This window comes from Alosa sapidissima, chromosome 15, assembly GCF_018492685.1.
Source record: "Alosa sapidissima isolate fAloSap1 chromosome 15, fAloSap1.pri, whole genome shotgun sequence".
Classification (NCBI taxonomy): domain Eukaryota; kingdom Metazoa; phylum Chordata; class Actinopteri; order Clupeiformes; family Clupeidae; genus Alosa; species Alosa sapidissima.
In genome coordinates, this window is record NC_055971.1 from 32,177,901 (window position 1) to 32,203,638 (window position 25,738).

The 25,738-nt window shown below is 42.3% G+C and overlaps 2 protein-coding genes and 1 long non-coding RNA gene across 4 annotated transcripts; 2 read left to right on the plus strand and 1 right to left on the minus strand.

The window, feature by feature from the left end:
- The first annotated feature begins 809 nt into the window (after positions 1-809).
- LOC121684318 (P2Y purinoceptor 14-like) lies at positions 810-2,617 on the plus strand. The gene is made up of 2 exons (XM_042064312.1): positions 810-1,548; positions 2,268-2,617. Exons 1-2 carry the CDS (start codon positions 850-852, stop codon positions 2,598-2,600), a joined length of 1,032 nt encoding a protein of 343 aa, XP_041920246.1. The 5' UTR covers positions 810-849; the 3' UTR covers positions 2,601-2,617.
- Positions 2,618-8,461: 5,844 nt separating this feature from the next.
- LOC121684342 lies at positions 8,462-10,176 on the plus strand. Of its 2 annotated transcripts, XR_006023112.1 has the most exons (4): positions 8,648-8,695; positions 8,786-8,836; positions 8,908-8,963; positions 9,043-10,176. It is a non-coding gene; the product is annotated as an uncharacterized LOC121684342 (long non-coding RNA). The 2 variants fall into 2 exon arrangements; XR_006023113.1 differs by lacking the exons at positions 8,648-8,695; positions 8,786-8,836 and adding an exon at positions 8,462-8,578.
- Positions 10,177-14,510: 4,334 nt separating this feature from the next.
- On the minus strand, positions 14,511-16,259 carry LOC121684341 (P2Y purinoceptor 13-like). Its single transcript, XM_042064333.1, has 2 exons — positions 16,060-16,259; positions 14,511-15,599 (listed from the first exon to the last, which is right to left on the minus strand). The coding sequence occupies exon 2, from the start codon at positions 15,595-15,597 to the stop codon at positions 14,629-14,631; it is 969 nt and encodes a 322-aa protein (XP_041920267.1). The 5' UTR covers positions 15,598-15,599; positions 16,060-16,259; the 3' UTR covers positions 14,511-14,628.
- Between the last annotated feature and the right edge of the window lie 9,479 nt (positions 16,260-25,738).

Here is a 25,738-nt window from a genome sequence, read left to right on the forward strand (position 1 = left end):
GTACATCACATCACAGGCAGATTACGATCTCTGTAAGGTCATTCTCTTGGTTTACATTTCTGCTGTGGGTGAAGAAGCCAGCGTCTTTTGGCAGAGGTGAAATGTGACATGGCTGGAAAGTTTACACTGCAACAAAATTCTCAACCTAGATGTCTTGAATGTGTCCTCTTCACTTCATTGGTTCAGTTCTACTTTCAGCAACAGTGGTTTGTGCCAGTCTCGTGTCTGCAAACCTAACCACAGAAAGAGTTCCTTCACACAGCGCAAGCCAAGGCATTTTTTTTTGTTTTGTTTTTTCAAAAATGAGTTGTGACTGACAGATCCAGAGCGCCCTTCCTTTCCCGTGCAGGATTAGGTGTATGAGTAGAAGCTGAGAAATAGAAGTGAGGCAGGGGAAGTGGTTGAGCACTGGTGGTTGAGCATCTTACATGCCCACATCCAAGGCTGAAGTGCCTTTCAACAAGTGCTTCACCTCACTGTGTGCTCTGTGTGTATCACAACACGGATGGGATAAATGCAAAGACAGAGAAGTATACTTGGCCTATAAACCCGATTTACATTTTTACATTTACATGATGAGGTCTGACCAAAAGACCATTTTAATGTGATCATGACGAGAGCAGACATGTTGTGCAAGAGCAGGCCTGTTGTTATGCAAGCATGCTGTGTTCCATGTTTTACATAGAACCTGACCTGCAGCCGATGTAATATTTTAAATGCAAATAGCAAATATGCAAACGTTTCCATAGAAATGCAACGGTGTCCTGTATATCAGGTTCTCTTGGCTTTCAGACGGACATTGATACACTTTGGCTTCATGTGCCTGTTGTTTGGTCTACTGTAGATACAATGAATGCATCTGAATACATAGACTTCTCATCAGCAAAAGAGGACTGCGGCATCAATAAGGATGTGGTTGACAAGATGTTGCCAGTCCTCTTCTTCCTGATCTTCGTCCCGGCTCTGGTGCTGAACGTCACAGTGATGTGGATCCTGCTGCAGCTCAGAACCAAGTCCACCTTCATGGTGTACCTGAAGAACCTGGTGACGGCCGACCTGCTCATGACGCTGGTGCTGCCGGCGAGGGTGGCGAGCAAGCTGCCCGGTGCGTCTCTGGGGCTGCGGGCGTTCACCTGCCGCTTCGCCAGCGTCCTCTTCTACCACTCCATGTGCATCAGCATCGTGCTGATGGGATTCATCCGCCTGGACCGCTTCATTAAGGTCGTCCGGCCCGAGGTCTGTGGCAGCTGGCTGGGCCAGAGCCTTCTCTTTGGCAGGGCCGTCTCCGCTGCCACCTGGGTGACCATGCTGACCGCAGCCACCCAGCCCACAATAATACTGACCAGCAGGGCACCGTCAAACATGGACATGAAAACAGAGGTAGGGAGGGACTTCCACAAGGCGCTGGTTTTGGTGTTGAACTGTCAGTTTTGGGTCGTGCTGGTTTTGATCGGGTTCTGCTACACATGCATAGCCCGGACGGTGGTCCGGTCGTACCGCAGCTCTGGGAGCACGAACGAGGAAGTGAAACGCAAGACCGAAGCGAAGGTGTTTATTGCGCTCTCTCTTCTCCTCTCTTCTCTTCTCCCCTCTCCTCCTCTCTTCTCCCCTCCTCTCTTCTCCTCTCTTCTCTTCTCCCCTCTCCTCTCCCTCCCCTCCTCTCTTCTCCTCTCTTCTCCCCTCCTCTCTTCTCCTCTCTTCTCCCCTCCTCTCTTCTCCTCTCTTCTCCCCTCCTCTCCTCTCCTCTCCCTCCCCTCCCCTCCTCTCTTCTCCTCTCTTCTCCGCTCCCTCCCCTCCTCTCCCCTCCTCTCTTCTCCCCTCTCCTCCTCTCCTCTCCTCTCTTCTCCCCTCCCCTCCTCTCTTCTCCTCTCTTCTCTTCTCCCCTCTCCTCTCCCTCCCCTCCTCTCTTCTCCTCTCTTCTCCCCTCCTCTCCTCTCCTCTCCCTCCCCTCCTCTCTTCTCCTCTCTTCTCCCCTCCTCTCCTCTCCTCTCCCTCCCCTCTTCTCCCCTCCTCTCCTCTCCTCTCCCCTCCTCTCTTCTCCTCTCTTCTCCCCTCCTCTCTTCTCCTCTCTTCTCCCCTCCTCTCTTCTCCCTCCCCTCCTCTCCCCTCCTCTCCTCTCTTCTCCCCTCCTCTCTTCTCCCCTCCTCTCCTCTCCTCTCTTCTCCTTTCTTCTCCCCTCCTCTCTTCTCCTCTCTTCTCCCCTCCTCTCTTCTCCTCTCTTCTCCCCTCCTCTCCTCTCCGCTCCCTCCCGCAAGACCAAAGCGAAGGTGTTTATTGTGCTGGGGGTCTTCCTGGTCTGTTTCGTCCCGTACCACATTGCACAAAAGCACAGTTGCAAGACGAAGGTGTTTATTGTGCTGGGGGTCTTCCTGGTCTGTTTCGTCCCGTACCACATTGCACAAAAGCACAGTTGCAAGAGGGAATCACTGAAGGTGGCCAAGGACTTTACCCTCTGGCTCGCGGCCACTCAGATCTGCCTGGACCCACTCATCCATTTCTTCCTGTGCAGAAGCTTCCGAGAGAAGCTGTCCAACCTCGGAATACTCAGGAGGTTCTCAACCAGTGCCTCAGGGACCAATGAAGACTCGACCAACGAATGAAGAGGGGCAGAAGCAGATTGAGCTTTCATACATTGTATATTGACTAATACTGATATACTTATATAATATATACTTATATATGATGCTGAGTAGTCTTTTCTTTAGTATAAAGTTTCTTTACTTTATATTTAGTAAAGAATATATCATGGAATACAAAACTTGCATCTTTTCTTTGTATATCATTGTATTCATCATCTTTTAATATTGCCAATGGACTATCAAAGCTTCACCTAATTAGATGTTTAGAGCAGAAAATAATGTTTCTATGCACCGGCTGGCTATTGAAAATATGCCAATATATTAATACAACATATTTACATTTTAATTTATTATGTATTATGTTTTTTTCCCCCGTTATGTTTCTCCATTCATGTGAGGAGGTGACTTCCCCCTCCTCACGTGCTACGCTGGGAACTCTTTATCGAGTAGCGTGTGTTTGATACTTTCCGCGGCAGATTTGATTTTCTGCCTGCGCGGGGAGGAGAGAGAGAGACTCGGTTCACAAGCACACACACACACACACACATACACAAATCTCACCGGAATGTTTATGGACATTGTTGTGATTATGGACGGTGATTGAATGACTGTGGGATTGGGGAAAGACAACGGGGAAGTGTTTGAACTTTGGGGGGAGGAGTCGGGAAATGTTTGTTGCGCTAACGCCATTAGGGAAGCGGTGCGCTTTTGGCGTTTCCAAACACAGAGCCCGCGATAGCTAAACACAGAACCCGCGATAGCTAAACACATTCACTAATCATTTCCCCCCCGTCATACTTTGCAACAAAACACCATCGCCAACATGTAGTGTAGGTACCCACTACCATGTTTTATTTACACACATGTAGTGTAGGTACCCACTACCATGTTTTATTTACACACATGTTTCGCCAGTATTTCCCTCACCTAGTTTCAAACACAAACCTCAAAGCACTCACCCATTTCTCAGCCCCAGCCTCTCCATAGCAATTTTTCTACCTGTATTTTTCTACCTGCCGTCGGAAGCACGGTCACAAGCATTCTACTCGGGTAGGGGGGTCAGATCTATTTTGGTTTATTATGAATGTTTATTTTTCCTTTTGGGATTATGTGATGATATTATGTGGGTGAGGGAACATTGTTATTATGTTTACTTTGATTTCTTTATTGTTATGGCCATTGTAAATACTTTATTTGGGGGGATGATTACTGTTTTGTTAAATGGTATGGGCCGGTCGTTTCTGATTGGTCCAAGCTTAGGGTAACAGGTAGGGTTATATGGTGGTACCTCAGTCTGGGTAGGGAGAGCGACAGGAGAGGAGCTATGTGCTGCGATGCTGTACTGCTGTAAGTGCCTGCTATTCTTTGCCAATGCCGTTTTTGTATTCTTGTATTTTTGTTTGCTTTGCAAGACGATGCTCAGCCGTATGCACCGGGGCTAGTAGCTAGCATTAATAGCGTCTATTATTCTTTTTGACTTTTTTTTTGGACAGTTATTACATTTTTTCTTATTTTGGTTAGTTTGTTGGCATTTGGCACTATTGAATAATTTTGGAATTGCACTATTTTTGAAATAAAAACCAAGAACTATTTTTGGACACGGTTGCCCCCTTGCCTCTTTCACCCTCAACTGTCCAGTCTGGCCTCACCCGCACACGGGGTACCGCTCGCCCCCTTACAATTCAAAAGAGAAAAGTAATGTATTGTTATGTAATAAAAATCTAATAAGGACCATTCTGGGCTTCTCGTCCTTGAAGAAGTTCGATGGTATGCAGACTCATACAGTGGCCATGTGCCCACTCAGACTTGAGTTAAGTTTTAAAGTGATACCTAGATAGATAGATAGATAGATAGATAGATACTATATTGATCCCCAAGGGGAAATTCAAGACCTAAAGTCTTTGAAAATTACAAATTTAAGATAATGGCATTATTATTTTTTTCTCCCCAGCCTAATTGTGCCCACCAAAACGGGTTAGTTTGCGTGACAGCCCCGGACTCCTAGGTAGTTCTGCTGAACAGGAAGAGAAGAGAGGAGGGCTGTGGTCAGATGACAGTGCAGATAAACAAACAGAGCATATCCTCTTGTTTATCATGCTGAGGAAAGAGGGGGAGATGACTCATCAGAGGTTAGAGTACAGCGCTAAAGAACAAGCCTTTTCATATACTTCAGTATGCAGTATTAAAAAAAGTGAGGCTTTGAAGATGAAGCCTTTCATGTACTTTAGACAGTATGCCGTGTTAAGAGTGATGCTTTGAAGATGAAGCCTTTTCATACTTCAGACAGTATGCAGTGTTAAGAGTGAGGCTTTGAAGATGAAGCCTTTTCATGTACTTTAGACAGTATGCAGTATTAAAGGGGCACTATGCAGTTTTTTTAGCTTAATTTACCCTAACTTAACAGCTTTGGTCATTGGGATGGTTATATGACTGTGGGTTTCCCCCTAGTGTCTGTCTGTGAGCAGAAAAAACAGCCTTGCAACTTTGGTCCGGCGAGCCGCCAGAGTCAGAAAGCCTCAGGTCTCACGAAGTAACAAGTTGCTCTACGCAATACACATCCCTAGCCACTCTCACTTTCAAACTCTCAGTTTGATATTCAGATGATGTAGGAGACCAGAAGCTGAGCGTGCACCAATTGTGAACCTTTTTGCTGAGTGGGTTTTGGTTGTGTGTCTGTTTTTGTTTGTTTGTTTGTCAGGAATACAAGTTAGAGACTGGACCCAAGGGCAGATGCTGCTCACAGATTTATTTGCAGAACCAGAGTGACCAAATGGGCCACAGAAAGTCACAGGTAATAAAACAAGGCAGTCCAAGACAGTTCACTGATCCGGCATTGCCACCAAAAAAACAGTCACAAGGTTCAAAATTTCAAGAACAGACTTGCAGAGTCAGAATCAAAAACAGGCAAGCAATCAGCAAAACGTACAAACTAGGAAGTGCCACAGCTGGCAAAGGTCAGAGGGCAATGAAGACAAACACACTGCATGAACAATCTGATAATGGGTGAAGCCTAAACATCTATTTGCAATGGGTGGAGCCCAGCATACATCTATTGGACAATTCGCCTTATTCACCCGGCGGCCATTACGAGGCTGAGGGGTACACTTGCCATTACACCTCAGTCCAGCAGATGGTGGTGGTAATGCACTCCGTTTGCAAACTGCTAAAAACAACTCACTGAAGAAGAAGAACAGGCCAGTGAACCCTTCTTATTTTTTGGTGAGCTTTTTTTTGGCAGTTTGCAAACTGAGTGCATTACCACCACCATCTGCTGGACGGCCGCCAGGTGAATAAGGCGAATCCCAAACATCTATTTGCAATGGGTGGATCCCAAACATCTATTTGCAATGGGTGGATCCCAAACATCTACCGGTATTTGCGTGCAGCCTCTCTCCTCGGTCCTCAATGCAACTAGGACACTATTCCTACGTTCTGGGAGTGAGGTCACACCCATAGACTGGTCAGTGTTCATTTTGGCGGCTATTTTAGTCTTAGTCTTAGTCTTTAGACGAAAATGCTTATTAGATTAAGTCACATTTTAGTCATTGTTTTCCTTCGTAGTTTTAGTCTAGTTTTAGTCGATGAAAAGTCCTTACAGTTTAGTCAACTTTTAGTCATTACATTTAGTCAAAATGTTTTCTCTTTTTAAACTAATTCAATTAGGCTAATACAGGTATCGGAAATTGAAATGAAGGTGACCGGTTGTATAAAGTGTTAAAATTCGTAAAGCAACATTCAGGGTCAGAGTGTGGCCACTTTTCAGACCCAAGACCAGCCCACTTTTTCCATGGTGGTGGAAATTGGATAAATTAAGCAACAGTTCAGTTCTTACTATCCTGTAGTTTTTATTAGTACAGTACCATGGTTCAACAAATGTGTAAAGGTTATATAATAATTTACTTAAACTGAGAAGTTAACAAAAAATATTCCACTATTCCACAAGGATAGGTTGATAAGTTAACAAAAACAGAAATAAATAAAGCATTTGAAATGTATTCCACTCTTCCACAGGCATATTGAACTAATGCTTACATGTTTTTCAGCGTGAGTAGGCTATCATATTGGTGTTTGGTGATGTAGGCTACTCCTTTACCACACTCACTTCTGAGCAAACAAGGCATATAGGTTGGATCATGTAGATTACTGCTGTCATATACTGATCTTTCTTACATTAAATAATTTTAATTCATATTATTTGCTCTTTTGTCCTCTCTACTTGTCCCTCATTGCCTCCTCGCTAATTTCGGGCTCATCATCATCAGGGACTGGCTGATCTACTGCTCAGAGGCTACAATTTTTACTGCATAGCCACACAGATCAAGCTTGGGTTTTGTTATCAATATTTGCATAATATTCACAAAGACTATGAATCGCAATGTTGGATGACACAAAAAGGTTAATATTTTAATTCATTTAATAATTTGCTTGCGAATAGGTCGACAACGCTAATGTCCAATGTGTTTCCCAAACTTTTTTTCTGGGGACCCACTTTTTAAAAATGACAGACCATCACAACCCATTTCACTTCAGATCTATGCAACCACCAATATTGTTTGAGGCCACAGGTTCTCAAACTTTTCTATGCCCCCCCCCAACCATTCTACAGTGCCATATCTAGATACGTAATAGGTCTGGCCCACTACTATTACAGGGATTGGTGACGCACTGACTCGGTTTCCCACAACTCTGCAATCTCAATTACACATGAAACAATGTTAAATATTTTCAAATCTTTCTTTCTTGCCGTGCGCTGTCACATTCTCCACTGCATAAAAGACATAGGCTAAATTAATTTGCGTTGTGAATGCTAAGCTTAATCAGGCCATAGGCTAAATAAAAATCGCTAGTCGGATGCAAAGCAGAATATAGAAAGAAATGGGCACCAAGGCCACAGTGGCCTGTGAACCTCCGATTTTCAAAGGGACATCACGGCCAACGCAAGGGGCAACGACGTGGCCGCCGTAAAATTCCCACCCTGCTTGTAACACAGTTAAGGAATGACCAATGTTAACAAACTAACTGGCTAGATCACCATAGAAAGCTAACATGCACATTAGCTAAAAACCAGGGCTCTCAAGTTTTTAAGTTTGCAAGGAGTGAGACTTTGTTTCTCAGGGGGAGGGGGCGTGGCATTGTGACATTGGCACAGTGCCACGCCCCCTCCCCCCTGATCGAAGTACATGAAAGTCCTACGTCTGCTTGAACTACTCGAGGTGCCACGCCCCCTCCCCCCCGATCAACAGACTCACCCTCCCCATGTCCCATCGACCCAGCTTCATGAGAGATCACAAATTACATTATTTCAAACACACTGTTTTATTTATTCTAGAACCCTATAGTAAATAATAATAAATAATAATAACATAAATTATAATAATTTCACCCAAATGGGCCCTTTGAACAGCAGTGGCTCATTCTGCTCTAAACAAACAGAAAACAACCAAATGAGAAAAAGCACATTTAGCCCCAAAATGGTCTCTTGAACAGTGGTGGTTCTGTCCGTATGTGTGTGTGTGTGTGTGTTTATGAGTGATGTTGTGTGTTGTAAGTGTTTGTGGCAGATTTTGATGCCTTGATGACTGATACTGGGGGCTCCCATTTAAAGCACTGTGGTTCAATGTCAGCCATTTTCACAGTCATGAGGCCATCCTTAAAAATATTCTTGTTTGCAGTAACAGCCAAAAAAATAAAAAAAAATTGGTCGGTAGGTAAGTCAATATATTTTTTTTTTCAAGATTCAAAGTAAAAACATTACAATTTTGGTCATGGTGATTACGTAGGTATGAATTTAAACAAATGTGCATATTGTGACGTAACTGACTGGGTCCTCAACCCGTGCCTTCAGGCGCATCACTGCAAACCTCAATCTGATGCAGGTTATGTAGACCAGCCTTTCTCAAACTTCTTTGACCTGAGGCCCAGTCATGGCAGACTTTGGGGTCATAAGTGTAGCAGAAGGGAATGTGGTTCCTGTCTGTAATGGCCACGTCAACTAGCAGGTAATTGGTCAGCCAATCACTTTGGTGCGACTTGTCCATATATACTCAGTGACTGTCTTTTTTCTGTTACGTCCGACTGGCTGGTTGTTGCTCACCCAATTTCCGCTATTCACACAGGTAACAGCGTTTTGGCGTTTCCTCTTGAGGCTCTGCTTTTGTTTGACTTGGTAGCTGTTTAGTTATACTAGTGCCTTTTTGTGTATACAGCGTCCTTGTGGATCCTTCCCCATCTCTGTAGCTGGCGTCGTTTCGCAGCTGGTATGTTTACACTTTTCTTCGCGACACAAGTACATTGTGTCGCATATAGTAAATGTTTGTTTGCATTTTAGGTAGTTGCTGCTACTTTCACCCTAGTGCTTTTGCCCTCTGCAGTGCAAACTTGCTGGTACGTAGCCCCTTTCGAGTGTTAGCCAGTCTTTCCTTTTAAAATATACATTGACATTCAGTTTTATTTCGTATTGCAGAAACTGCGGGTAGTTAACAGCGGGATGGGGAACTGCTGCCGTGCTGCTGTGTAACCGCTGCTGCTTTGTCTTCACGACGTCGGACCCTTTCTGCCTCCAGTGTTACGGCCTTCTACACAAAGTGCTGCAATCTGCCCTTGTAGTTTTGTTTCATTGTAGCGGCGCATAGACAAGCGGTCGTAACGCCGCAGCTTACACCTAGCGGGCTAGCTGTCCGTCACTCTTCCTATGTGCGTGTTATTGTGTGACCATCATTGTGTTGTCTCGACTTCATGTTGTCTTATGTCACCCACTCCATTCTGTGTGTTTAGTTAAGGTGCCTAGCCATCTCACCTCCCCAACTCTGATTTATGTTTGATTTTGTAATTTGTTTCTAACGTCCTATTTCTTTTGTTGTTTTGATTTGCCATTGGCAGGAGGCCCATTCACTTGTGCTGTTGATAACCAGTGTCTTAGCATTTGTTTTGTTGTTCACTTCTTTATTTTGTATATTTGTTTTGTGTTCCACTGGCAGGAGGCCGTTTCCCCTGTGCTGCAGATAACCAGTGTCTCAACCTCTGTTACTTTGTAACTCCTTTCTGGTTTGCGGTTATTCCAATTTCATTCATCATTGGCAGGAGGCCATTTCACCTGCGCTGTTGATAACCAGTGTCTTAGCATTTTGTTTTGTTATTCACTTCTTTATTTTGTATATTTGGTCTGTTTGTTTGTGTTGCACTGGCAGGAGGCCATTTTTCCAGCTGCTGAGAGCCGGTGTCCTACTCTCAGCTATTGTTTTTCTTTAGTTAATTGGTTGGTTGACTGTGTGGCCCCACTAATTGTCCTACCCTGTCCTGTGTCTTTCCTAGGAGCTCAGGCCTGCGGTGGAGGGTCTGCTATCTTCCTGGTGGTGTTCCCCTTCTGGTGTGCTACTTACATCACGGGTGTTTCAGACTTGACCTGGCGTGTGTGTGCGCGTGGACACTTTTGCAGTGGTGTGACCTTCTCCTGGACGCCCCCTCACTAGTTAGCCGTTTCTTATCCCTGGTAAGCCTCAGTTCCTGTTGTCTGTCGCCCCCTTTGTGTGTGTGGTGTGCTTGAGCTACATCAGCTGTAATTTTAGACATTGTTAATAAAATTATTTTTTTACTTGGATGAAACCACGTCTCTGTCAGTTAATGAACCTGTGTGCATATTAGACCAATTCACTAAACACTTCCCTGGGTGCAATTCCCAGGGTGGCGTAGTCGATCTTACCTGGGTCAGTACCTACGTCCTACTCAACTCCCATCTGCCACATAAGGCTCATCTACACGTACCCAACCCCACTCCCTCCAAATCAAATTGTCATTATCATTATCACAATCATTATTATGCCTATATTGTTATACATGCACTTTCACTTAAATGTTTTGTGACATGCACATCAGAGGACTGCTTTACTAATGTAAGATATAATTTGTTTCATTGCTTTTGCATGGTGCTTGCATAAGAAAATAAATACTTCTCAAAACAGCAACAATTATATGGGTGCTATTGTTTTGGGATGTTTCCCTCATGCAAGCATCATTGGTAGGAAATGGAGAAAAAAATACATGTTTTTTAATGAAGTTTAATTTGAATGCCTGAATGTAAGGATTCAGGAAACACAATAGGCCTACCAGCTTTTTTGGCGAGCATATAGGCGTAAATCACTGACCTGTTGATCTTTAACAGATAGAAAGAAGGCTACAATAGCTTTTGTCCACGTTATATTCAAATTTGACTATACAATACTCAGTGCTGGGTTCTCAAGTTTTTAGCTCAGTTTGGAGTGCGATTGGGGGGGGGGGGCACTCACTAAAATGTTTCGCTTGTGTGTAGAATTGAATAAAGTGCACCATTTATTAAAATAAGTGCGTAAAACTTGCGCACTATGTAGCAAAAGGTGTGCACACATGGGCGGATTATCAGATGTGAAATGGGCCCCCCCACTTCAAAAGGTTGGTAACTCAGCTTAGTTAGGTCTGGGGGCATGCTCCCCCAGAAGATTTTTTTTTTTTTTTTTAAATAACCCCTTAAATAACAACTTCTGGTGATTTAACACTTAACACGCTAACACTCTTAGCATTAACACTTTGAGACCTTGAATTTGTCATTGTATACATCCTAATCCTATATCTTGTTTTTGTTTATTTTCCAGGACAGTCTGGGATTTGTACCCATCTTGCATAGCTTATGTCTCTTATGTCAGCTTTTATATCAAGGGGAAACCATTTGTGTTTTTTTTTTGTCACCAGGAAGCATGCCAGTAGAAATAACTTTTGATATTTAGGTGGGATATTTTGGAATTTTCAAATATAATAATCTTGACGGTGGGATATTATATGGCTCACCAATTTACGAGATATATGTACTGAGTGAGACAAATATTTTATTTATTAGGCTAATTGCTTTTTTCACTTGAGTAGCCTATTGCCACTGAACCATTGGATCAAGAATAGGCATGCCGAGACCAACTTTTTATTTTTTATAAGGACAGCAAGTTCATTATTTTGGGTTGCTATTAGGCTACATTATGGTGGTTGGCAGCTCATTGTCTGCAGCAGTCCTGTATCTTTAGAAAAAAAAATAAGTGTAGTATACTCGCTCAAATTGATAACACTCATTGATAATAAGCCAATTTCATTCATTGTTGACATGGTCCATGGAGGCTCAGACGGGTGTCCTGGGACCTGATGAACACGCCGCTAAAAAGCACAAACGAGTGCGAAAGTTGCAGCCGTGACGACAGGGAAAATGCAGGCAGCCACGAGAGTGATAGGTCGTATAAAATGAACGTTGCTGATGTCTGGGTTACACAAAGCTACGACACTTCATTATGTTTTCTTAATGTCCGACAGTTTAGTTTATAAATAGGAAAATAATTTTGCCATAAAGTAAGCTAGGCCTACAGCGTTCGTAGAAAGGACAAACCATAGACTGTATATATTTCTGAATAAAAATAATTTTGGTGCAGTTTTGACCTCTTAAACGTGTAACCCCACATAAGCGCACAAACATAACGTGGTTGCAGGGAGGGGATGTCCTATTTTGGATTTTTACCCGGATACAACAACGAACACTATTTTTTGATTGGATGTCGGTGGCTATTTAATGTTTTTGATTTTGCTGGTGAGTGGTGCGCTAGTTCTGAACCCTGCGAGATACCCTCTCGTATCCCTGCGCGTCCTCTAATAATTACGCAGATACCTTGACATCCCTAGTAATATTTCTGAGTGAGAAATGCAAGGTGTGGCGTGTGAGTGTATGAACTTGTTGAATTGCGTGTGTCTCACGCCCATTGCGTGAGACTTGAGAACCCTGTGCAAGCATATTAGGCACATATCTCCGGATGGCTTCAATAAAAGTAGGCTAATAGGGCCTAGCCTATGCTACTTTATAAAAACATAATTTGCTGACAAGTCCACTAGTGTGGTTCTTCCCATAGCTGGTCAGGCAGAGGCAGGCTGCTTTGCCTGAGTTCTTTGTTACATTGCTCCGGAACTGTTCATCGCAGCGAGATGAAACCTTAATTGCGTGACAGAGCAGAAGTGGGGCTTTCCAACGAGACTAAACACTTGTCTGTGCGATGAAGTATGACAAAAGAAATCATGAAATTAAATCAAATTGATTAATATTTACAGTTCACCTGCGCACCCATTACTATCGTTTGAATTACTCGCGAACCCGTGATAGCATAGATATGGCAAGCATAGCAGAAGAAAGAGGAGACACAGAGCTATCATTTGATACCAAGTACATCCTTCTGGGTAAACAGACGAAATTACATCAAAATAATAACTTCATATAGCTCGACCCCACGTTTTTGTGTGTTGTGGTGGCAAAGCATGTTCATAAGCCAACGCTATCATGTGTTTCTCTATGGCAAAGCATGCTCGTAATCCGGTTTTGAGATCCTAGCAAATTCCTGCATGGCATCCAATTCGAGACTCACATTGCATCCCAATTTATTCGACAAAGAAACACCTTTTTGCCTTCACTTTGTTCATGACATTGCAGTAAAAAGTTGTTTTAGAATGAGTGTAGCCTACACACAGAACATGCAAACTCTGGTTCAGGTCAGATCAGTTCGTGTCACAGATATGGAGCGCAGAAAGGTCATTTTTCATTACTAAATAAAAAAAGGCATTTATTTCTGTAAGGCACACACCACATGTCTGTAAATTGCTCAGCCCCAAAGCCCCCCTCCACCATGGTTCTTATATTGCCAGATTCTGCCCTACACATACATGAAAGTAATGTCCAGTTGACAGAGATACATTTCAAAATAAGAATGGTATAATATGCTTTTTGTCTTTGTATTATTTAAAAATCAAAATCAAATTAATGCAAGTATTAATATGAATTGGTGGCAGATCTGGGTAGCCTAGACTGTTCTGAAAAAATATAGCATGTGTAAATGGCACTTGCGATGACCAGGATAAATGCTTATAACTAAAGGTAGTGAGAATGGCCAAAAATAGAGTAGCCATAGGGCTAAATAAAAAAATGGCATTTATTTCCCTAAGGCACACACCACATATTTTTCACATTTGCTCAGCCCCAGAGAATCCCTCCACCATGGCAATGATATTGCCAGATTCAGAACAGTCTGCCCTCACACATGTGCCAGCTGACAGCTTGTAGTGGTGAGATACATGTCAAAATATAAGACCCATCTGCAGTCGTGAGACACAGCGTGCGACAAGGTTGTGGTGTTTTTTTCCCTTCTTTTATCATTGCAACCCTTATCAAGCGTATAAATAAAACTCCCACTCTTGACCATATCCTGCACAGTAAAGTCCCCACTTCAATGACCGGCTGTCATTTCAGGGTAGCATAAAAGCATGCAAAATATAATTTTCAAATATTAATTAATGCATTCATTACTCTATTTGTAATGCCATGAATATATCCAACAGGGGGAATGGATTTTTTAAACATGACAGTAAATTAACTTTTGAAATGAAAGACTTCAGACAATTTGTTCAATATGTTTTTTTAATGATTTAATGATTCACTATGTTTTTTAATTGTTTTTCACTTGATGCATCACCCTTTTGTGGCATGAACCCCCAAACAAGTTGTAACTGCTAGTATGTCATCACATTATGTTTGAGTGTAAGTCCAGAAAGTGTTGCATGCACACACATGTACACACATCCACACAGAAATACAGACGCAGACATGCACACACACTCACATACATGCACAAACATCCACAAAGAAATACAAACACAGACATGCGCACACACACACACACACACACACACACACACAGAAATGCACACTCACAAACAAAGAGGCACACAGTTATATAAACAACTCATCTCACTTTAGACACGTTCTTATTTCTGTCAGCTAACGAGAGGTACAGTATGTGGAAACCCCATAGAATCAACTGAAGAAAGATGGAGAGAACTGTACCTTGAGATGCAGCCACATGTTTTGAACAAAGAATCGGAAGAGTTATGACAAATAATGTGCATTTGAGGAAGAGGGATGATTTAACACAAACACAACAATTAGCATAAACAGCTTTAATGAAAAAGGCATCCATGTTATGTGTTTTCATTGATCCCTGAGTCATGTGGTTAACCTCCTGACTATTTGGAGGTTGGACAGCTGTTCTCGGAAGCTTCTACACAGGAAGAAATAGATGAGTGGGTCCAGGCAGATCTGAGTGGCCGCGAGCCAGAGGGTAAAGTCCTTGGCCACCTTCATTGATTCACTAGTGCAATCCTGCTTGTTTTCCACCTGCATCTGCGTGTAAGGGACCTGTACGATGAAGTACGGGGTGAAACAGACCAGGAAGACCCCCAGTACAAGAAACACCTTCATTTTGATCTTGCGTTTCACTTCCTCGTTCGTGCTCCCAGAACTGCGGTACGACTGGACCACCACCCGGGCTATGCATGTGTAGCAGAACCCGATCACAACCAGCATGACCCAAAACAGCAAGTTCAGCACCAAGATCACAGCCTTTTGGAAATCCTTTCCCACCTCGGTCTTCATGTCTATGCAGAGGTTGTGTGAGCTTACTGAGGGTGTCTCGCTGGTCAAGATCACGTTTGGCAGGGCGACCGCCCCCAGCATGACTGTCCAGGTGGCGATGGAGACGGTCCGGCCGAAAAGCAGGTTCTGGCCGAGCAGGCGGCCATACGGCTGGACGACCTTGAAGAAGCGGTCCAGGCTGATGAGGCCCATCAGCACGATGCTGATGCCCATGCAGTAGTAGAATAGGGTGCTGGCGAAACGGCAGGTGAACGCCCGAAGCCCCAGAGATGCACTGGGCAGCCTGCTGGCAGCTCTGATGGGCAGTGTCAGCGTCATGAGCAGGTCAGCTGCCACCAGGTTCTTCAGGTACACTAAGAAAGTGGACTCGGTTCTGAGCGGCAGCAGGATCCACATCACTGTGACGTTCAGCATCAGACCTGGGACGAAGAGCAGGAAGTAGAGGCTCGGAACCACCACATTGACCATGCTGTGATTGATGCCACAGTCCTCATATCCATGCACGGAGGAGTTGTCTTGGTACTCAGAGGTGTTCATCATATCTATGCAGTAACAGTCAGACAAAGCTAAATGTGTAAGAATAGACAGCATATCTGCAATGGCATCACTCATTGTTATTGTTGGAGATGTTCCTGTAGTTCATGTCATATCTAATATCTAATATTTTAATAAGTATAAGTATATATACTTTTTTGATCCCGTGAGGGAAATTTGGTCTCTGCATTTAACCCAATCAGTGAATTAGTGAAACACAAACAGCACACAGTGAACACACAGTGAGGTGAAGCACACACTAATCCCGGCGCAGTGAGCTGCCTGCTACAATGGCGGCGCTCGGGGAGCAGTGAGGGGTTAGGTGCCTTGCTCAAGGGCACTTCAGCCGCAGCCCACTGGTCGGCAACCCTCCGGTTACAAGTCCAGAGTGCTAACCAGTGGGCCACGGCTGCCCCAATAATGATAATTGGCAAGTCTCAAGGAAAGAATAAAGGTAGGTACACTCACATGTCTCTCAGCAGCGGACAGAAACAAGAGCAACACGTCCCTGCTGAAATGAGCTTCTTGCGTATGTGTATGCCTCTTATCTATCTATTTATAGTTGTGGATGTTGGAGGTGTGAAAGGCTCTGAAGTCTTGTTCCTATTTAGTGTGGTTAACAGGTTTGCCTCATCACTTGGTTCACATCCCCTAAAATTTTCTGAGAATATCTTTTTTTTTTTTTTTCAAATTTGTTTTTTATTGTTTTCTTGAAATGGCAGTACATGAAAGCAGTAAGATGGATACAGGTTTACAATTTTAACAGAGAACCCACCTCCCCCCACCCCTACCCAGACAGCAATCCTAAAATAAAGACTAAGTCAAAATCTAACATAGACACAAGTAAAAAGACCAAAAACAGGTGAAATAAACCAAAACAAACACAGAAATAAGGGGAAGGGGGGGGGGGGGTGTATCTCTGGATTCCTAGATTGAAGATACATGTGCAATAGGCAAAGGGTGTGTGAGCGGGGGCGCCAAGAGAGTCAGACTTGGGAATCTAGTAGGGGTATAAGTTCTGTGGAATTAAGAGAGGAGAAGAGAGATATGAAAGGATCCCAAGTGGAATGGAACTGCGTTGTCCTATTTAGTCTAGTATACCTAATTTTCTCCAGGTGGATGCAGTTCATTAGGTCTCTCATCCAGTGTACATAAGAGGGTGGCTGTGGAGATTTCCACCTCATAAGGATGGATCTTTTGGCAATTAGAGTGGCAAAGGCTAGGGCATCTTTCTGGCATTTTGAAAGAGTGACTATAGTAGGCGGGAGGCTAAGGAGGGCGACAGAGGGGGTGGGGTCAAGGGCAGTTTCAAGCTTTAGGGCATTTGAAATAAAGCTGAATATGGACTTCCAGAATGTTATTAATTCTGGGCATTGCCAAAACATGTGCATCAGTGTAGCTGGGGCTTGTCTGCATCTATCACATGTAGAGTCAATGTCAGGTTTTTATCTTAGAGAGTTTGGCTTTAGTCCAATAAACTCTGTGAATAAATTTAAGTTGGATGAGGCTGTGGCGTGCACAGATGGAAGAGGTGTGGATTCTGTTTAGAACTTCAGTCCAGTCCTCATCATCAAGTTCATAGCCCAAGTCTATCTCCCATTGTTGTCGCACTGACAAATCTTCTGAAGATGCCAATTCTGTAATGCGTGCATATAAGGAGGAAATTACTCCTTTTTTGTGGGGATTCGTTTGCAGTATTCTATCAAGAGGTGTCTCCGTAGGGATAGCTGGAAATTCTTTAAAGTTCTTTCGCACAAAATCCCGAATCTGGAAGTACCTAAAAAGGTGAGATTTAGGAAGCTGATAGTTTTGGGATAGTTGAGAGAAAGAGGCAAATACTTCGTCCATGTATAGATCTTTAAATACCACAATGCCTCTCTTGCGCCAAACCTCAAATGTTTTGTCCTGTAAGGGTGGGGGGAAGGCTGGGTTGTTATTACAAGGAGATAATATAGAAAAGGTCTGAATTCCATAACTACGTTTAAACTGTTTCCAAATTCTCCATGATTGGCTGACAATGGGACTCCAGTTTGGTTTAAGTGGGGGCGTAGACTGTGGTGCACATGCTAGTGCTTCAAGAGACAGTGGTTTGCATTGAGCCTCCTCTATTTGTACCCAGGTCGGAACCCAGTCACTAAGGTCATAGTGACAATGTAGCCAGTATAGTATGCCATGTATATTTGCCGCCCAATAATACGCCAGGACATTCGGGAGGGCAAGCCCCCCTAAAGCTTCCGGTTTCTGCAAAAGTGACTTTCGTATTCTAGTAGGGCCCTTGTTCCATATAAAAGAAGAGATCAATTGGTCCAAAGATTTGAAAAAAGACTTGGGAATAAAGATTGGAATTGCTTGAAAGAGGTACAGAAACTTAGGTAGCACGTTCATTTTAACTGAGTTTATACGTGCAAAGTCAAGTTTGGTGCGCTCTAAAGTAGCTGTGAAGTTATTTTTATTCATGTCTGCAAATTTCCGGGTGCTAATAACTCCAAGGTATTTAAATTCATTCTTAGCCAGTTTGAATGCAGCGGCCGAATGGGGGAGGGCTTCTTCCATAATATTTAAGGGGAACAGTTCACTCTTGCTAACGTTGAGCTTATATCCAGACACAACGCCAAACTGTTCAAGGCAGTGAAGAACTCGGGGGAGTGACTTAGCTGGATCCGAAAGATAGAGTATTACATCATCCGCAAAGAGCGATATTTTTTGTACTATTCCACCTCTTGATATGCCAGAGATCCCATCATCTGAGCGTATGGCTATGGCCAATGGAGAGAGCAAAAAGAAGGGTGGACAGGGGGCACCCCTGCCTTGCCCCCCTCTGTAACTCAAAATAGGGGGAGGAGATGTCATTTGTACGCACTGAAGCCATCGGAGATGTATATAGAAGCTTCACCCAAGCCATAAATCTTTTACCAATACCAAACCTTTTCTGCGTCAAGAAGAACTAGAATCTCCTTAGAGCCTGGAGCAGAGGGTGTGTGTATAGTGTTTAGAACCCTTCTGATGTTAAAAAAAAGACATTCTATTTTTAATAAAGCCTGTCTGGTCGCAGTGAATCAACTGTAGATTCTAGTCTCTAGAACAATAGATTCTAGTCTCCGTGCTAAGACTTTAGCCAGTACTTTGGCGTCCACTGGGCACAAGCTAATGGGCCTATAACTGCCACATTCAAGCTGGTCTTTGTCCTTCTTCAGTATTAAAGAAGTTGACGCTTGTCGCAGGGGCTGGGGCAATAGACCAGAGTTCAGGGCTTCGTTAAACATGTCAAGCATGGGCTCCGCCAGGACATCTACAAATGTTTTGTAAAATTCAATAGGAAACCCATCAGGCCCAGGTGACTTGCCACTCTGCATGGATTTTATAGCCTGGGCTACTTCGTCTAAAGAGAAAGGTTCGTCCAGTCTGGACCTGACGTCTAGGCCAATGGAGGGAATAGGGAGGGAATTTAGGAAGCGGCTGACCAGTGACTCGTCTGCAGCTGATTGAGAGTGGTAAAGAGTCTTATAAAAGTTGTAAAAGCAGGTATTTATATCAGAAGAGTTGGAGATAATCCCTAAGTCATGATGTCTGATCTGGGAAATTAAATTTTGACAATACTGCTGTCTTAATTGTAAAGCTAGTAGCCTACTTGGCTTATCACCAAACTCAAAGTATGTTTGACGAGTTTTCTGTAACATTTGATTAGCCTGATTGGTGGAGAGCAGGTTGAACTCTGTTTGGAGGGAAAGCCTCTTTTTATATAAATCTGGGTTGGGTGAAACTGCGTACTGTCTGTCCACCGCTAGAATTTCAGTGGACAGATCCAGTAGTCGAGATTTCCGTTGTTTGTTGACAAAGGAAGAATGGGAGATCAGCGTTCCCCGAACATATGCTTTAAGAGCCTCCCAAACAGAGCCTGCTGACATATCTGGAGTGGAGTTAGTTTCCAAAAAAAAAGAGATGTCACCATGTAAGTACTGGGTAAACTCGCTATCTGACAGTACCAGAGGATTCATTCGCCATGTTTTTAAAGCCAAGGGCTTCCCAGGGAGATGGACGGTTAACAGAAGAGGCACGTGATCAGATATAGTAATACTTTCATAAGAACATGACTTAATTTTAGATAAAAGTTTGTGGTCTAAGAAAAAATAATTCATTCTGGAATAAGAGTGGTGGACATGTGAGAAGAATGAATATTGGCGTGCAGTGGGGAAGGAAAAGCGCCATACATCTGATACCGCAAAATCTTCAAGAAAGGCTTGAATGGTCTTGGCTGAGAGTGAAGTGGGTGCAGGTTTGGGAGAGGAGCGATCTAGCCTAGTATCTAAAACACAGTTGAAGTCACCGCCTAGAATAAGCTCAAAAGTGTTGAGGTCTGGGAGGAGGGAGAAGAATTTAGAAAAAAAATTGTGGTCCCAATTCGGAGCGTAAATGTTAGCAAGAGTGACTTTTGTGGAGTATAGGAGACCTGAAACAATCACATATCTCCCATACGGGTCTTCGAGCATAGAGGATTGAGAAAATTGGACTGTGTTTCGGATAAGAATGGCCACTCCCCTGGCCTTGCTCTGAAACTTGGAGTGAAAACGCTGGCCTATCCAATTTCTGTGTAGTCGTTGATGATCTTTTGCTTTTAGGTGAGTTTCTTGGAGAAATATTATATCTGCCTTAAGTTGTTGAATGTAGCTAAATACTTTATTTTGCTTAACTGGAGAATTGAGTCCCTTTACATTCCAACTCAGAAAGTTTACCACCCTTGCAATAGTGGTGCCCCTCACACTCATTTAGGTAAGTGGTAAGGAAGGGTGAAATGGTGAAACCTGTGCCATATATAGGAAGAGAATCCAGAGAGAATAAGATTAGGGTAAAATACATGAATTACAACAAGACAACATAAAAGCAAGTAATAACTCAAAATAAGATTAACAGAATAAGATTAGGGTAAATACATGAATTACAACAAGACAACATAAAAGCAAGTAATAACTCAAAATAAGATTAACAGAAAAGAGAGGTGTCAAAAAGGTTCCCTCTGCTGACAGGGTGCGTGCCCTGTCGGTGCTGCCACCCACATATTCAATACACATTCTCAAAGGAACACCTAACTTTGAGAGTACTGTAAACATAGTTTAACATAAACATTGTGAAGCATCAAAGATAAAATCTGAAGTTTACACTAAGAATGATCCGGCACACTATACATTGTAATAATTTCTTGGACAGTGAAATATAGCATGGTCGCCTGAGCACAATAATAATAATAAAAAAAATAAAAACAGTAGAGTTACAACTTTACATTCCACCTCCTTGAGAATTACCGTCATAGAAGTATAGGCTATAGATAACAAAACATAAAATCTGACCAAGGAGGGCATGAGAATAGTTCGAGAGCAAAAGGATAGAAAAAAAATGTAGTAGCCTAGGCTGCTACACTGCGTTGGTCGTTTTTACTAAACGTGTTTACTAAACAACATAGATCGGTATGGCAATAGCTGGAAGTCAACTGTAATCAGCTAGCCATCACACTACAAATATCACACCACAAATCAAACCTCGAGAGCCTTGCCGTCAAGCCCATTGTGGTTGTTCAGAGTAGGCCTATCCTGTTGCAGTGAGGGTTGAATCCTGCTCTTAAAGAATGCGGCTGCGTCTTCTGGTTCCTCAAATGTGTGCTCAGTTTCTTGGAAATTCACCATTAATTTGGAAGGATTGTTGCACCAAATTCTGTGACCTGTCGAATTTTGTGACTCTAGAGGGCGCTGTTTTATTGGAGTCTATGAATGTACTGAGCTGTACTGACACACTGATGAGGCAATTCTGTTATGTGTATAATTCTTCTAATAAACTTTGTACATTTTTGAAACATGGAACATTGTCTGGGTGTGGGTGTATTACTCCACAGGCCTGCATGTGTATCTTCCTCTCTATACTATCTCTATAGAGTACAGCTAAAGCCTACAAAGTCCAAAGAGGTGGACTTCAGCTGGACAGGTCACATATGATGATAAGCCTACTGTCAAATTATGTTTGACAGTAGCCCACTATATTTACTATTACCCCACTATAACTCTGCAGAAATGGACTGATGTTGTACATTGTCATTGACATCAGCAAACACTTTATTTACATTATTGACAAACTTCTTGTCATTGTCCGTTAATTTACTTTTTGGCACCTCAAACTGATATACAAACTTAAGGAGGCAGTTAGTGACCTCCACAGCATTTTTTTTCTGCAGTTACAGTGACATAATTTGACAGTAGCCTATCAAAATATGTGATCTGTCCTGCTGAAGTCCATCTGTTCACAGGAGTGGTGAGGGGTAGACTCTACTCTAGAATAATACACCCACACCCAGTCAATGTTCCATGTTTCAAAAATGTACAAAGTTTATTAGAAGAATTATACACATAACAGAATTGCCTCATCAGTGTGTCAGTACAGCTCAGTACATTCATAGACTCTAATAAAACAGCGCCCTCTAGAGTCACAAAATTCGACAGGTCACAGAATTTGGTGCAACACCGGAACTCCCTTCTGAGAATATCTTGACTGTATGTTGAACTGTATGGCCTTGGATGACCAACTTTGTTTCATATGTTGTTCTCCAGCGGCCCATGTCAAACATCCCATATCCACTCATTTGAGGTATAGCGGCACCTAGGTTAAAATGCAAAGGCAAAAAAGCATTGTATCTTTGGCTGATAGGTTCAAAACTGCACGAAATTGATGTGTAGGATCATTATGACACCCTCTGAATGCATGCCAAAATTCGTGGAATTTCTTTTATTGGTGGCCATATCAGCTACACACACACACACACACACACACACACACACACACACACACACACACACGCGCAGGGATGGACTGGGACTAAAAAAAGCCCCTGGACTTTCTTCCAAATAGGTCCACTACCATACGCAATACACACTCACACGTCCCCTTGCTGTCTCACATACTTTGTCAGTCAAGGTATCACTTCAACTAGAAAATGTAATTTCGAGGAAATTATAGGTGCATGAAAATGCAAAACATATAGTAACATAAAATGCAAAACAAACTTTTATTTGGAAACAGTTGTGGGCAGAGGAAACAGTTAGCGGGAGGCATAGTTGATAACAACTGACAGTTGAAATGGCTGAACAGTTAAATAGTTGAGTAGTTTAAATAGTAAAATTATTTAGTGAATAGTGAATAGTGAATTATTGTAGTCAGGACATTTATTTTGAAACAGTTGTGGGCAGAGGAAATAGCTGAACAGTTGCTTTTCTGGACCAGTGAGTGACATTTGGGTAATTTTCTGCGGCACACCTGATGATCTCTCACGGCACAGTGGTTGAAAAACACTGGTGTAATGGATGTTGATAGACAGAAAGTTGAATCGATGTTGATAGGTTAATGGATGTTGATAGATTAAGTTTAATGGGTGGATGAGTGAATGGTTTGAAGAGGATGAATGGAAAAAAAAGGAATGTGCCTTATATTGTAGAATGGAGAGACAGAGAGAGTTGGCCTAGTTGAGCAGAAAGCAGTTGATACAGGTGCAATCAGTTTAACTGGCTCTTTGACGGGCCTAGTTGAGCAGCTGGCAGTTGATACAGGTAAAAAAACAATTTATTTAGCCCATTGTAATGTCATAGTGCCAATGCAAAGTCTATGAGGAAAAGTTTTCGGAAGCTTTGTCCTAGAGTGCCAGCAATCTAGACCATTGTTGATGATTTTTGTACAGCCACAGCATATTCTGTGTTATAGCTATGAACACATACAATGGCTCGTTTGAAAGGTGAGACTTTAAGCTCTCAGTGGGTGCAAACCGTGTATTTCTACACGACTCTGTTCCTGAGAAATCCCAAGCTAAACAGTGGCTAGTTTTTTTTTAATCAAAATCCCTGTTTTCTAGAAATATATAGAAAGAATAGAAGAAAGAGATATTGCATCTTTTATGAGTCACTATCACTGACATATTCGGCACTCTGGCAAGGGCGTGCCCTCTTGCAAGCGCGACTCGGCCTACCACCCACTCCGCTAGGCACAGCTCGTGGTGGAGATGGAACTCCCTCCTCAGCACGGTGTTCAGTCACTCCTTGTAATGTTTTTGACCTGTCGTGGTCAGAGTCATCTTGTCTTAGTAGAAAGGTGGACTCATCCAGCGTTGTCTGGCGAAAACGCACCTGCTGCAATATCTTTTTCTTTGACTTTTTCATTTCTTCCTTCAGCACCTGAGAAGTGTTGCCTGCAAAGTTTCTGGGAAGAGATTTAACGAGACCTGCCGCCTAGTGATAAACCCACGAAAATAAATTACCTGATTTTGACCTGGAGTGCATGTCACTGATAGGCTAATCAGTGACTGATTCAAAACAAAGCGGCAACCATCAAAAGCTGAGTTAAGATCAAACGTCCAGATAAAATGTCCAGATCTTGTGTTTTCATGAGTTTTCGATCGTCATATATTTAATTTCCATTCATCACAGAGTTCCCAAAATCACATATGTGTGTTAGAGTGTCTAGTTTCGTAATAAAAAAAAGCTAAAAACGTAATATTACGTTTTTGGCACTCAACGCATGGGAAGGAAAAACATAATATTACGCTTTTGGCACTCAACTAGTTAAACAGTTGAAGTTGAATTAGACGCAGAAATTTTGGTTAGGAGAATAACTAGAAAATGTATTTCTGAGAAATTGCCAGTGCATGAAAATGCAAAACATATTGTATGGTGTAAAACATACAGTGTTAAAACAGATAATATAGAGATGATATGATGGTTGCTAGGGTAATCATGTTGGTTGCTATTGAAACTGATATAGATGCTTTATTTCAATGGTTGCTATGTTGGTTGCTAGGTAGGTGGTGGTTTAATATAGTTGGCTAGAGGCATAGTTGATGATAACTGACAGCTGGAATGGCTGAACAGTTAAATAGTTTGAGTTGTTTAAATTATTTAATAGTGAATTATTATAGTGAGAATTTTTATTTTGAAAAAGTTGTGGGAAGAGGAAACAGTTGGCGGGAGTTACAGTTGATGACAACTGACAGTTGCAATGGGTGAACGGTTAAATAGTTGGATAGTTTAAATTGTTAAATTATTTAATAGGGAATTATTGTAGTGAGGACTGACAGTTGGAATGGCTGAACAGTTCAATAGTTTAAATAGCTGAATTATTTAATAGTGAATTAATAGATGTGCATATAAAGATAGTTTAATGGATGTTGATAGACAGATAGTTTAATGGATGAAGTGAAGAAAAAGAAGTGAAAGAAAGTGGGGAAGAGAAAAGTGAGCTATCAGTTCAATGGAGAGAGCCACAGAGAAGAGGCTCCATTAAAGTTGCTGCAGTCAGTGAGAGAGCACTGGTGCAGTTGATTGCATTCTGAGTCGTTAATTGGCTCTGTGAGGGGGCCTAGTTGAGCAGCTGCCAGTTGATACAGGTGCAAATCAGTTTCATTAGCCTATTGTGATGTCATAGTACCAATGCAAATGGGGAAAAATAAGCTTGATTTATGTTAATATCTCAAAAAGTATAGCGTTTACAAAAACGAAAAATACATTCCTGAAGTGCTTTTCAAGACCTATGTTACAAAGTTTGAACAGATTTTCTACGTTAAACGGTTGAAGCTAAATTAGACCAAGAAGAAGAAGAAGACTTCGGATAACAGAACAGTGCATTTTCATGGACTGTAAAAATAGATGGACACATTTTACAAAAATAATAATTATTGATTGGGTGCTGCTGGAGAATTTGGGCCCCAAGACATACAAACCTTTTGAAAAATAACCCCTTAAATGATGACTTCTGGTTATGAATTGACTTTTAATATATTACAGTACATGCATTGATAGCATATTACAATACAGCCCATAAAAACCTACACAGGTTGTTATATTCAACTCATTTTAAGCAAGTATATTGGGAGTTTGATCTCATCACATACTACATCAATGGAGTAAGCCTAGCTCCTGAGCAAGCTTTGAATAATGAGGGTAGAAAAAAATCAATCTTATAAACCTTATCTTGTAGCTTAAACAAAGCAACATTGTCAGGCCTATGTTTTACCTTTAGTCTGTAGGCAAGGCAGGGGTAACTGCAAATAAACCCTTATAACATCTAAATGATCTGTTTATGTGTTATATTCTTGTTTTTTAAAATTTAATATTAATTTAATTAT